The 13,922-nt window shown below is 39.3% G+C and overlaps 1 protein-coding gene across 2 annotated transcripts in view; it reads right to left on the bottom strand.

Moving 5' to 3' along the window:
- Positions 1–13,922, bottom strand: part of ATP8B4 (ATPase phospholipid transporting 8B4 (putative)) — a 258,066-nt gene that overhangs the window by 205,888 nt on the left and 38,256 nt on the right. For both annotated transcript variants that reach the window (XM_060294275.1, XM_060294274.2), the window contains exon 3: positions 9,934–9,992. In XM_060294275.1, the coding sequence (XP_060150258.1) occupies positions 9,934–9,992 (59 nt within the window). The remainder of the gene's footprint in view (positions 1–9,933; positions 9,993–13,922) is intronic.

Here is a 13,922-nt window from a genome sequence, read left to right as displayed (position 1 = left end):
TCAGAGAGTGAGGGAGAAGAAAAGAAATCAAACATTCCTTTAGCTTATTTTCTCACCTAGAAAAGTCTGAGCAGTGCTTTCTCTGCCAGACATTATGAAGTCCAGCCCATTTGTGCTCCTAAACTCACAAATGTCTTGCTTACAACAATGGCGTTTTTGTGGCATTTGGCCTACAAGAGTGTTTAAAACATTGCAGCACAGGACTTTGTGGTTTGCAAGAATCATAGAAACATGACTTGGAAAGGAATCTTCAAAGTTCAATTATTCATTCCATCCTTCTGCTTCCATATAAAAGTTATCTAAACCAGCAGTATAATAGATTTAATATTTTTTAAAAGGCTCTCTGCTTTTTAAGATAGAGAGCAATAATATAGCATAATTAAACAAAAATTGGGTTGGCAGCCAGGACAAGGACAGTTAATTATAGAAATTGGAAACTAGTTAAGGCAACAAGACATAATTATTAATGGCCCAATGGCAACCTGTTGGGAGGTATGATACGGCACATGACTCTGTCCTCAACTGTGTTGTGCTCAATATTTTAATTAAGAGCTTATATTGGTCATTCTTAACCTGGTTGCTCATTAGAACCACATGGGGAGACTTTTTTTTTAATACCAATGCCTGGACTCCACCCCCCAGAGCCTCTATTTTGATTGGCCCATTGGTTTAGAATTCAGTGAAGATGCAGAAGACATGTTGGTAAGTCCACACATGGCACAGCAGAGTAAGGCCTGTTCTGTGACAAGCAAGATGCAGAGATAAATGTGGCACAGTCCTGATCATTAATAATGAAAGTGAGATTAATAGGAGATTAATAGGAGTCAACAATCACCAGAAAGCCAGAGCAATCTTGGGCTGCATTAATAATCCTTCTACTTCAAGCTGATCAAATAACTTTTGGAATATTGCTTGACTTTGGAGCAACACACTTTAAGAAATGATAGCAGAGCTGAAGCTCTTTGAAAAGAAAGGGCATTGGAGATGATTGTTCTGGAGACTAGTCTACTCAGTGAGCCAAACATCAGAAGGGTTGTCACATGAAATAGGAGACACACTTGCTCTGCTTTGGCCTCAGAAGAAAAACTAACCCAATGGCTAATAAAGCAAAAGAAGATCAATTTGGATCAAATGATGGACAAACTGTCTAATGATCAAAACTATGCAAAGACAGAAAAGGCCCTTTTCAGAAGTGGTATGTTTTCCTCCTCTAGAGGGATACAAACACAGACTGGATATGTCATCACTAAAAATTCTGTGGAGAGAAGTTGATGGAAAAGCTTTAAAGGATAATTCTATGCTGAGATTCTATGATGAACTTCAGCTAACTTCCTTACTGTACCAGTCAGGCTTTCCCATTTGTATAAAACAACTCCTCTTCCATGCACTTTTGGGCTATTGGGAAAGAATGATGTCACCACCTGCAGCATATCTAGATTGTACCTGGACAGCCACATCTATTGAGGTGACCTTGATTCACAGCAAACTTTACAACCAAAGAGCACATGTAAAACCCAGAACAACTAGGGCTGCTAGAGATGTCAAATCAGGGTATCAGCAAGTAGAAATTTAGATCACCGATCTAGATATAAGAATCTGATTGCTGTTCTGTGCTTCAAAGAAAAGTCTCTCACCATTCAAGCCAGAACATTCTTACCCGTTCTTATAACTACAACCCTTCCTACATGCACATAAACATGCAACACACATTTATATATATGGCCCCTAATCAACTCCTAGCATCATTTTTAAATTACCTCCAGATTTAACTTTAATGCCTAAATAGTTTACTTTTGTAAGACACTGCATATAGAAAGTCAGATATAAAATTCAACAGTAACCTGAGCACAGGTTTTATAATAGTAGACATGAATTTGAGACTACATTGTTAACACAAATGATTTGATTAATCTTTCCACTACAGAACATAAAATGTGAGAGTTACTATCTTTTAATAATATGAATCATAGAAACAAACTAACTGGTCCAGTAAAGAAAATTACAAAACAGGGTTAAAAACCTTGATACCGTTGGGGTTGTGGTTTTTCCGTTAAGCTCTCAACTGTTACTGAACTTGTCCAATGTTATCCACGTGATTGATTTATGGATTACTTTCATAAACCATTTGCCAACAAAGGAAATGGCAGTTGTAGTTCTTGCTTCACACAGAAGGTTACTTTCCTTCCTGCTCCATCTTTACATTTCTCAGTCTTAGTTTCAATCTGTCCCACCACAGTGAGGCTACAGCAGAGCTCCAAAATTCTAACACCAAAATTAGCTTATCTTAACTCTTTTAATTCCAATTACACATTGTTTGGAAACTTTTAAATTTTATATCATTGCAATGAATAAAGTAAAAGTTAAATAAACCTAATCTACGTGGCTTTACTTGAAACTTACTTCACAGAGCAGATGGAATGGAACTAGTTTATGAAGATGCTTAAATTATCTCAAGCCTGGAACAGGTAAATGACAAACACTTCAGAGTTTTAGAGCTTAACTGTATTTTTTAATTACCTTAATTTGCCATTTTAGAACGTTTAGGAATAGGAATTCAGAGGCTAAAACAAAAGATTAAAACAGATCAACCAAATTAAGGAAACAAAAAAATCAGACAAATGCTTAGCCAAAGAATAACACTATTTAAATAAATCAGATGTTAAAAAGATAAAACATTTATACTTTTAAAGTCCTGAATCCAGAATGAAGATGAATTTGAGAGATGTCCAAAAATTATCTTTTCTCTTCAAGTAATTATTTATAAAGAAAGATAAAAACCTCTGTCATGTAGAACGTAGAATAATTTATACAGATATTAACAGCACACAAAACAGAAGACATTTCAATGTTTGCTAAAAAGCCATTGCTACTATAGTAACGCTGCAATACAAACAAAACATGCAACAACCAACAACCAGAAACCGATAACAAATGCAAGTTACTGGCACTTTCCACAACTAATTCCAGCTTGGTCACAGAGTTTGTCATCATCTGTACTCTTTGGTTGGTGCAGAAATTGCTTTGATTATCAGGCTTCTTGGTGAGGAGCTACAGCATGTTGGCAGTGCAACTATGCTGGTCATGAAAAAAAGAAAGAGAAATCCAAATTTTCCATCGGGCCAAGGATTAAAGCAGGACTAGGATGTGTCCCAGCATGTGGATATCCCAGAGTCTCCCAAAGAAAATGTTTAGAGTTTTACCTTCCCACAGGCTTTTTGTACTTGGATAGTCAAAATGTCAGAAAATTGATTCAAAAATGCTTCACTTCATTTCAATGAGCCTGAAAGCTTAAATACTATTTCTCTTTTTTTACTGCAAATTATTAATTAAGGGAGCTATACCCCACTCCCTTCTTTTTTTGCATGTTTTTTCCCCTGCCCTCTGACTTCCAAACCCCGGACTTTTAAAAAAAATTTAAACTGTTTTCTTCAGGTCCTCCAACTGCTTCCTTCTGACTTAAAGATGTTTTGCCTTAGCTCAAGAGCACCTAGCATCAGATATGGTTTCCTGCCTCCTGTTCCCTGAGGGGCTCCACCCTGCACCCCACCCCATCCCAGCTTTCGTCTCATCCTTTCTCTGCTTTCCTCAGCTCTCCACTGCTTCTTGGGCTCCCTCCCTCCCCCTTTAACTGTGGGGGAGTTTCTACCGCCACACCTTTCAGCCGCCTGCCTTCAGTTCTATTTTTTCTCCTAGCGTTAAGCACCTCCTTCCAATGGATATCCCTAATCTACAACTCTAACCCCACCCAAGTTACATTCCATATTAACCTGGGCATTTCAATTTGGATATCGAATCTATTTAATCCCAAGTGCTAATAACATCCTTTTTCACTCTGTTGACTACTCAGCTCCTGAGAGCCTATTACCTCATATTCAAATTCTTTTTTTAAACAGTCAGGTCTCACCTACCTGAACTATCGTTTCCCATGACACACCCTAATTCCCATGAATTAGGTTGGACTTCGGGACTTTGCTCCTGTCTCTGTTCCTAACATTGGTGGTACAAATAAACAAACGAGGCTCGAATCATTTCCCTTTTCCTCTGGTGACACTTCCTCAAATACTTCACTCACCCTTCACTCCCCTAACACTTACAGGCCGCATCACACAAGTAAAATTTAGCATTACCTTTTCAGTACTACCTACTGTCAAATTCGTTCTTATGTCCTGGTCTTCTCTTCTGGAGTAGATTATACATTCTCCTTGAAGGTGGAAAGTAAAATTTATACCTGCTTTTTTAATAACCCCGGTATCACTCAACACATTGCCAGCCTAAGCAATAGGGACTTCTAGCATGCAGTTTGGGGCCCACCTAAATATACCCTGCCCATCCCAGTTTTCTCATGTGTTTCTACTCCTTTGAGCTTCACATTCTTTTTGTTCATGGCCTCAAAACCTCTTTGGAAAGTGATTAAGTCAACAAACACACATGTTACTAGGCATAGAGCATATTGAATTTTAAAAATCATTTCTATTAAAAAAAAAAAGGGACTAGGACTCATCAATTCACCCACGCACACAGGAATACAGGTTTTACTGTTGTGCCAGTCTGGTCTCAGAGAAACACAGACACATCATTACAATGTGGGTCTATAGAGGTCCAGTGACTGTCTAAGCTCACACACCCAGAATGATGGTGGGCCATAATTTTTTACTCTACTCAAACCACTGATTCTGAGTTAAAAGAGAAGAGACTGTGGAAACATAGAAAGCCCCATTTAAGTGGGTGGGAGGGACGTGGAAGGGGCTCATGCTGAAGGGCATCTTGGTGGCATCATTGTAACACTGACTGCTAAGAATCAGCCATATCGCCACATTGAATGAACACTTTTTGGAAAACCCAAATGGTCATTGTTCTACCCATCACAAAAATCATAAGAGCAACAAGAGCTCCATCCAATAACCATAATATCAAGCCATCTCAAGATTCAAGGAATAAATTAAGGTGTTTGAATCGCAGTTTTTGGATGGAAAGCTCTCTTTAAAAGCATCCAAAACTACTTGGTTAAATTTTCACCAACTTATATAAGCCTGTACACTTCCTGAAATAGGATCAATAATTCAGCTCAGGAAAATGCCCTTTAGAAACTTCCCATCTATATTCATGCATGAAATACATTCAGACAGAAGTTGTTAAGCGTTCACGTTTACTGAACTTTCTGAGTTTGAGGCAGGATAAGTTTCTCAGCACTCAGACAAGTTCATCCCCCTTCTCAAATTCTGTTAGAGTTCAAGAGAATTGAATGGGGGTAGGGTATGCCTGTGCTGATGTGAGACATAAAAATAACAGGAGCCAGTGGGAACCGATGTTTTCCAACATTTCTTTATTTTTTAATAAAGTTGGAAAATAGCTATAATTAATCCAACACTTTTTCTGACATTTTTTGACATTGACACATTTTAATACAACTGTTTTCAGTACTTCTACCATTCACTCTGAACTTCTTTTAATAGGGATCATGAGTGGCTGTCTGGCTCGCTCTCACGTTTTTCTAACATTATTAACATATTTTAATACAACAACTGTTCTCATTACTTCTATTATTCATTCCTATCATTAACCAAGAAAACTTTGAACTCCTTTCTAATGAGAATAATAATTCTAGCATTCAGCTCACTCTTCCTTCACTCTCCAATCTCACTTTGTGTTACATATCTTGGCAGTCTGAAATCCCACTTGTTTTATGTTTTCCACCTTCCAGTTTTCACAATATCATGTGTCATTTCCCAATTAATTTCACTTAGAATCATTAACCTTGTCTTTTGTGTTCTAAACCCTTTATCTTTTAAAAGCACTTTTGATCATTTTTTAAGCCTGTGCTATGTCCTATAAAGTGCTTTGAAGCCTAAGGGTCTGTTGATAAATTAATGTCCTCTAGGTATTGAAATATCTTCCTTCAACCTTCAAAGAGAAAAGTTTGCCAGTCTTTGTGTTTGTGGAAATCATACCAGTTATCTGAGCTTTGTGTAAATTTTTCTCCCAAGTTCTCATCTACAAACGCTAAGGGTAAGATTTAAGGTCATTCTTAGCCTCACATTTGTAAAATTTTATATCTCCTTTATCTGCCTTTGTCCTCTGAGTATAAAAACTTTACCAGCAGGTATGTAAGAGAAGGAGAGGAGGTTCAGAGGATTTGTTTGGGTTTTTTTTGTTGTTGTTGCAGTTTGTCTTTCAAGATTGGTCAAAAGAACAGCAGGGTATCATGGAAACAAAACAGGCTTTGAATCTGGCCAGTCTAAATTAGAATTCTACCTATTAGCAGTGTGACCTCAGACAAGTTACTAAATGGAACTCCACCTCAACTCTCTGGGTTTTGTGGAAGATTAGGTATATGTGTAAAGTACCTGGTACACAGCTAGACTCACAGCTGTAAGAATGGGAACCATTATCCAGCTGTGTGACCTTGAGTAAATCACTTAAGAGAGATCTCTGTGTATCAATGTATTCCTATACAAAAGTGAGATAAGTAAAGTGCTCTCTTCATAGAGTTATGAGATTAAATTAGTTTAATATAATACAGTGCTTAGAACCCTGCCTTTCAGATGGTAAGCACTATATATGCGTAAGCTACTATTATTATTATAACTAACTTTGTTATTATCATCACTGTTAACCATCTATCTGTCAATATCCACACTGAGAGTGTCAGAAATATTTCCTGAACTCATCAAATGCTTTGCACAGAGTAGGTAATCAATAAGTATCTCATCAAATCATTATAATTGCCATATTGCTTATTCGGCAGGTGCAGGGGGCTGTTCTCTACAACCACAGTTGTTTACACTGTTAATCTTCTTGCCTTAGGTGCATTTGTATCTCTGCTATTGCATTCCCTGCATAATTCATCAGCAACTTCCACACCTTCACTATCACAGATATGCTAACTTTTCAGCATGATATCTGCTGCAAAAAGTTTACAACTTTAGTCAACTTCTCAGTATCTTCCGAACATTATTTTCACTGATATCTTACTTTATCCAGTACTTTATAGGGAATCTAAAATTTATCGTGCATACTTGCCCACAGCCATGTTAGGTTAAAGAAAAAATCCATATAAAAAGTTTAGCATAGAGCCTGGTATATAGTAAGCATCTAATACATATTAGCTAGTCTTACTATTATCAAATATTTATATAAATTATTTCATTTAACCCTTTGGCAGATAATCCTATAAGGAAAATTCCCCATTTCACAGGTAAAATTAATGATATGCAGAAAAGTAAATAAATCAAGATCACAAGTTAGCAAACGAGAAAGAGAAAAGATTCAAACTGTGGTCTATCTTATCCCCAAACACTCTTTCCACTACATTTGAGGAAACGTCACCATTTCTCCTTTCATCTTTTTTATAATTTTCAGTTTATTCCCATCTCCTCTTCAGCCTTACGGGGGAAGACTACTTCATCAATTATTATAAGCATTCGTGCTGAGATCTGTTGGGGTTTCTTCAAATCCATTTCCATTTGCAGTAATACCCTTTAAACTAGGCAAGACTGAACAAAAGACCCGTGGGTTCTGCCTTTCTTAAAAGGATAGTCCACATAGGACGTGCTCAAAAATCCTTAAAAATCAGATAGATATAAATTCAAATCCCACCTCTGTAAAGACTAGCTCATAGAGTCATTGTGTGTTACTCTACTTCAGTCTGTTCAGTAACTCTATGAAATAGGTACTTTTAATATCCTCAATTTGTATCTGAATAGGCTGGGGCTGAGAAGGGTTCCACAGCTCACTGTCTGGCCAGACATCCTGTTGGGAGTTCCCAAATCAACACACCACCAGCCAAGTCTAGTGGGGACCCTTGCTCATTCTAGGAGGGCCTGGCTCATACCCTCTGAGCCACGGTAGGGGTCATTAGACCTGAGATACGCATGCCCCTCTCTGTTCTGCACCTTCCCTTTCTCAATTTTTGCTGTCATTCTTGGTTTTGCCAGCCCATAATGGGTTTTGGTTTTTTCCTTAGTATGTTTTAACTCCGAGACAAAGCTGCCTTATTCCGTCCGCTGTAACTGCAGAATATTGTTCCACTGCCTTGTCATTGTTAGGAAGCCCAACAGAAAACCCAGCCCCAGCTACACACCTGTGTGCTTTTGTTCAATATCATGCAAGCTCAAGAGAAAACCATCTCTGTATCCTTGGCATGTTATTATTAAAAGAAAAATCAAAAGCAAATGTGGCAAATGGTTAACATCTATTTAACCTGGGTGGTAGGCACACAGGTGTCATATTATTCCCTGTACTTTCCTCTAAGTTTGAAATATGTCATAAATTAAGTAAAAATAACTATAAATATAAAAGACTGTATCATCTTACAAAATGCAGACAAAATATGGCTTTCCTTATCTAGTTACTACTCACAGAATGAAAATACCTCTTACACATTGGAAAATAAGGATAAAGCCAAGTACGTAAATGTATAATTACCCAGTAGTAGATTACTTATTACTGGGTTTTTGCCCCCAAGGTCTTAAAATATAGACATCTACTCCTCTGATTTAGGGTTTGGTGGTCAAGGCTTTCAAGGGTCATCCTCTAGAGTTAAAGAACTAGTGGTAGAATGGATAGAAAGGCATGGGGCCAAGTCTGGTGATGACCAGAAGGGCTAAATGACCAGCGGTCAGGAGGCTCCACAGAGTGGCATTAATCACTATGGAGAAGGTAGTCCCCCGCCCCCCAACCCCTGGCAACAAAGCATATTCATCAACCTCCTGCGAGGGATTCTTCTCTCAAGGACAGATTTACTTGAACCAAGCTCACAAGACTGATGAATAAAATCAGGGTGCCAATATATTACTTTAATGAGAAATCTGTCATAGAGGCAGTGTGCTGACTCCCTGTAGAGACACTTACATTGAACATCAAATTATAATCACAAGTTTACGTGATTATCACAGTATGAGAAAAGAGGGGTTGTTAGCTACCTCTACTGGTATCAAGCTATAATAGCCCAATGTAGCCTTCCACATGTATGGAAAAACACTGCCAACAGAAACTAAATACTAAAAATAAGCCATTGGCCAAAATTCTCTCTCCTCTAGCCAGTTCCTAGATGGAGACTGCCAAAGTTTACCCCATGACACTTACATTTCTATGCTTTTATAGTCATCAAACCCCTCTGTGAATTGAGACTTTCTTTCATTAATGTGCTGGTATACTCAATCACAGCAGGTCTTCTAGGCCACATGTCACCCACAGCATCAATTCTACCAGTTCTCTTTCTTAGAACTTATTTAAAAAACTTCATGTAGCAGCTTAGGTTGAGTCAAGGAAAGATGAGGAGATTTTTATGAGGGCCCATGAAATAATTCACAAAGTGCTCACCAGAGTATCCCAAGTTTCTAGACTAGTGCCAGTCACTTAGGAGGCTCTCAATAAATATTTCTTATGTGAATGAAGAAAACTCTCATTAAAAAAAAAAGTAGTTCAGTACAAGCTTAAAGATCACACATTTTAACTAATCATTCTCACTGCTCACTTGATAGATACAATCATTCAGGTCTAGGAACTTTCTCCTACATGCACTTTTCCACATTCAGCCTCAGTTGCTTTGAGAAAATCCCCAAATGTTATTCATCATCCATCAGCCACTATTACCACTTCTATCACCAAGTACTACCATGGAGGCCTGCTTTCACAGTATTCTTACATTATTTGAGTGCCCAATGGGCACCAAGATGAATTAAGCATAAATTCTTGAGAAAGAAGGTACTTCATCTTATTCCCATACCAATATGAATACCAACCACTCAGCGCAGAATAGAAATAAATGTATAAACATTACTAAAATCTGAATTTATGGAAACATATGGCACCTTGCTGTTAAAATGGACCAACAAAGTTTTTAGTGAAATCAAAGTTCTAGAAGGCAAGAATCCTACTATCCTTAAGATCAGACCTACCCCAGCATGTGTGTGCTATGAGTGTTTTACTCACTGTGTACTGGTACTTCTCATTATATTCACGGTCATTGGCTTTTACTATCCGTTCCACTTCTAAAGAGAGAGAAATCAGGTATGAAATTAAATTTTCAACCAAAAGAAACATACAACTCTTTAAACTAATATCCAATAGGTTACTTTGATTGTCATCAAGGTTATAAGAATTCTTTCTTTTGAAATTTGAAGGGCATTGGTTTTTTTCCAGCCTAAATGTTGGAACGTGTATTGGAAAATTCCAAAATGGAAAGCTGAAATGTTTTTCATTGTCTTTCTGATGCCAGCCATAAAGCAAAACAGTATGTGTCTCCAATTTCTATATCCCTTCAACTCCACTTTCTGTTAACTTCAAGTAGTTCCTAAAAAAGAAGGAGCTGCTAAAAGTCAAATGCCACACTGGAAAGGAATCTTTTTTTGTTTTTGTTTTTGTTTTTTTGCTTCAGAGTTACAAGATATAACATAGCCAAACAAAACCATACTGAAGTGGCCCGTGAGGTCACTGGCCTTATAGCCACGGAGCCAAAGATGATATTTCTAAACAACCCATGCATATTGAGAGGAACTTTACAGTATCAGGGGACTGAGACCTACCCTTGGCTGGAAGTGGCCAAAAAAATAAAATCTCTTCTGAAAGCAAATGTAGAGTCTCGGTCCAAGGTAGCAACTTAGGAAGATCCTGAACTCACCTCCTCCTATGGACATACTGAATGTACAGATATATCTGGAACAATTTCCTCAGGCCAAAACCTAGAAACTGGCTAAGAGACCCCTTCACATTGGGCAAACGAGAGGGAAACCAATCAAAGCAGGTAGGAAACGCTGAGACACAATCTCACTATAAACCCCACCCTCAGACCAAGTGGGAGGCAACTCAAAACCCAGAGCTTCAACCCGAGGACCAAAGGGTTCAGACCCCACATCGGGCACCCCCACTTTTCAGACAGGTGCCTGAGAGACAGCCTCCAAGGCATCTGCTTTGAAGAGCAGGGGGGCAGGGCTGTGGCAAACTGAGGAAGAGCTCTTAAAGTGCCCTCAGGCAGACTCATCCCAGGGCCCAGCACAGAAGCAGCCCTTTGAAAAGCACCAGAAAAAGACTCACTAATTTTAAAGCATTGGTCTAAAGGGCACAGACCTCTGGGATACTCTCCAGGGATGGTTGCTGGTGGGTACCATCTCCCTGATCTCCCTCTGCCTTGCTAATGCGGACGGGCACCATCTTTTTTATTTCCTCCTTTACTCTTTTTCCCCCTTGTCTTTTTTTTCTTATTTTTCTTTTCTTTTCCTTTTTTTTTTTAATTTTTATTTTCCACTGGGTGCCGTCTTCGCACTCCCCCTCTGCCACACTGCAGAGCCCCAGGATCTCCTGGAGGGGAGCATCAACACACACCTGGTGCCCCAGTTTTTACATCTGATCCTGGTTTTCACAGCTGCCACCCAGGGAACACTTCTTGAGTGCCTGACTCTGAAGCCCATGGGCTTATGTTTCTGGATCCCATGGGACTGTAACAATCAAAGATTCTATTCTTGGCAGACTACCACCCCCAGGACACTGCACAGACAGCTGACTGAAACACATTCTCAGTCTTTCTGAGAAAGAGGCCCGTTTGCCCGTCCAAAAGCTTTGGCCTGTGGGGCAGGCTCCTGGTTTGGTACTCTTACAGGGGACTATGGAGAGGCTCTCGGGGAATGGAGGCCAATGGACACAATCTTTGTGCTCTCTCTCTGCCTCGCTCCAGCTCACCAGGATCTTCCAGAAAGGAGCTTATACCCTTCTCTGGTGCCCCAATTTTTCTGGCTACTGCCAGGGGACACTTCTATATCACCTGAAAGCAAGTACAAATAACAAAACCATAGGACAACAAACCCAAAGATTATCATAGTGCAGAAATTAAAATTTGTAGAGGGCAGGAAGAGACAATGCCCCAGAAAACACCAGCAGAGCATGTTTTTGTAGTAAGGGTAGCACGTTCTTGCCCCATGTTTACTTAATCCAGAGTTGGCAAAAGGGTAACGGTGGAGTAATGAAAGCTATGGAAGGAAGATCAGTCAAGTAACCAACAGACAGCAATGTTGGACTCTCCTAGTAAATAACCTGACCATCTCAACCTGGGAGTCCCTTAATCCCACAGTTCCCCACCTGGGTAAGTGACAGATTGTAAAAAGTATAGGCATGTGGTAAGAGTCTGACTTTAGAGAAGGTACATACAACCACAGAGATAAAGGAGACTGGAGAGTGGAAAGTAGGGATGAGGAAAGAAAGAGCAAGAGAAAAGCAAAGAGAAGGAGAGCTGGAAGTAGAAGGAAGATGAGAAAGAAGACGGAGATGAACAGGGAAAGAAGGGAGATAGGAGAATATCTTACCACCTGCTCCCTGTATACCAGGCACCACGAGTTATAAGAACTGATTCCCTTTTCCCAAAATTCCAGGAGGAATCTAAGTGTCTCTACAGTCCCTGTGGCTCAGCTTTCAAGTACGAAGTTCACCTCTGAGGACTGCTCCTGACAAATGACACCCTGTCTTTGGTTATGGTTGGGCTCCTACTATTTGTAGAGTGTTTATTTGTTTGATATCCACCTACATGGCTTCCTTCTTTACCATCTAATAAAGTCAGTTCCCTGTGTATAACTCTGAAATTGAGAACCCACCAGGAAGCAACCTTTCAACCAACCATCCCCTGAAAGAAAGATTTCAAAGTCTGACTATAAAAGCATCATCCTCTCTCATCATTCCCCAACAAAGAGCAAAAATATCAAAGCCCAAAATGGAATTTTGGAGGCTGAGAGACTTAAAAGCTTAGAAAGATAGATGATTTGTTTATTCATCCCCACCTTAACCCAGGCATAGTGAAACTGCCGACAGGAAAACAGTGGATATTACTTGGGGTTGGTGGGGGGGGGGGGGCGGGTCTCTTCTGCATGGCGAAGGTTAACCTGGCCCACTGGCCTCCTGCATGTAATTTACAGATTAACTTTAGCTTAAATCAAAAATCAGACGTGCTAACTTGTATATTGATGGCTTTAGTTTAGAGCATATACATTCAGATGATGACCATTTTTAAATTTCACATTTATATGAAGCACATCCAAGCACAGAATTCCATAGTTCTGTGTCTAATTTTACTTATTCCAAACACCAGAATCTTGACTCCTGTCCAGTGTCTCCATGTAACCATCCTCCCCAAGGACTGAGAATAGCCCTTTCCCAAAGTGGCCAAAGGAGTAATTTCTGTGCTGGGAAAGTTTGGATCCTCTCCTGGGTATCCACATTGCTCTTATCCCACGAGACCTTGTCAGAGCCAGGAAGTCCTCTCCTCTTTTTCCTTCTAAAATCTTCTTATTAAGACTTCATCTTTGTCTCTATACTTCCATTAAGTATTATCTTTCTGAACTGAGCCTTCATGGATAAATTCTGGGAGAAGATTTTCCATCCCTTCACTAAGCTCTGCAAAATTCTGGCTTTGGGTTTTAAATCCCTACAGTTTTCTGCCTTTAACCTGAATATGCTAGGCCTGAATTGTCTTTGTAGGAATTTACATTCTTCCATGTGCTACAACAGTGCATGAGGGGATATAAACCCCTGTTGGCAATAAGTTACATCCTGCAAGAAGGGGAAGCAGAGCACAAATCCCCCATAAACAACGCCCACTATGGATTGCTCAGAGGTTCAGTGACTTAATGCCCAACATTCTGTAGGCATCCTTCCAGGTGTGAGAGGAAGGAAAGGAAAGTGCTCATCAAGGGATTTACGAGTTAACACAGTAAGCTCATTCCTGCACAACTGGTATCACTAAATGTGTCTGGTTCCAAAAACGAGTAAGTGATACACATGGATGTATAAAATATAGTAAACCAGAGTATGTTTACAGTGGAATAAAAGAACTTCCAGTTCAAGTTAGCATGTCCTTCTACCTCCCTTACCTCTCAGGTCCCACTGAAATGACAGAAAATATTTTTTTAAGAATAAAAACATAACAGTGCTGGAAAATA

Source organism: Globicephala melas, chromosome 2 (genome assembly GCF_963455315.2).
Source record: "Globicephala melas chromosome 2, mGloMel1.2, whole genome shotgun sequence".
In the NCBI taxonomy this organism is placed as follows: domain Eukaryota; kingdom Metazoa; phylum Chordata; class Mammalia; order Artiodactyla; family Delphinidae; genus Globicephala; species Globicephala melas.
Note: the sequence above shows the minus strand (reverse complement) of the source record. Positions and strands in the feature narration are given on the sequence as shown.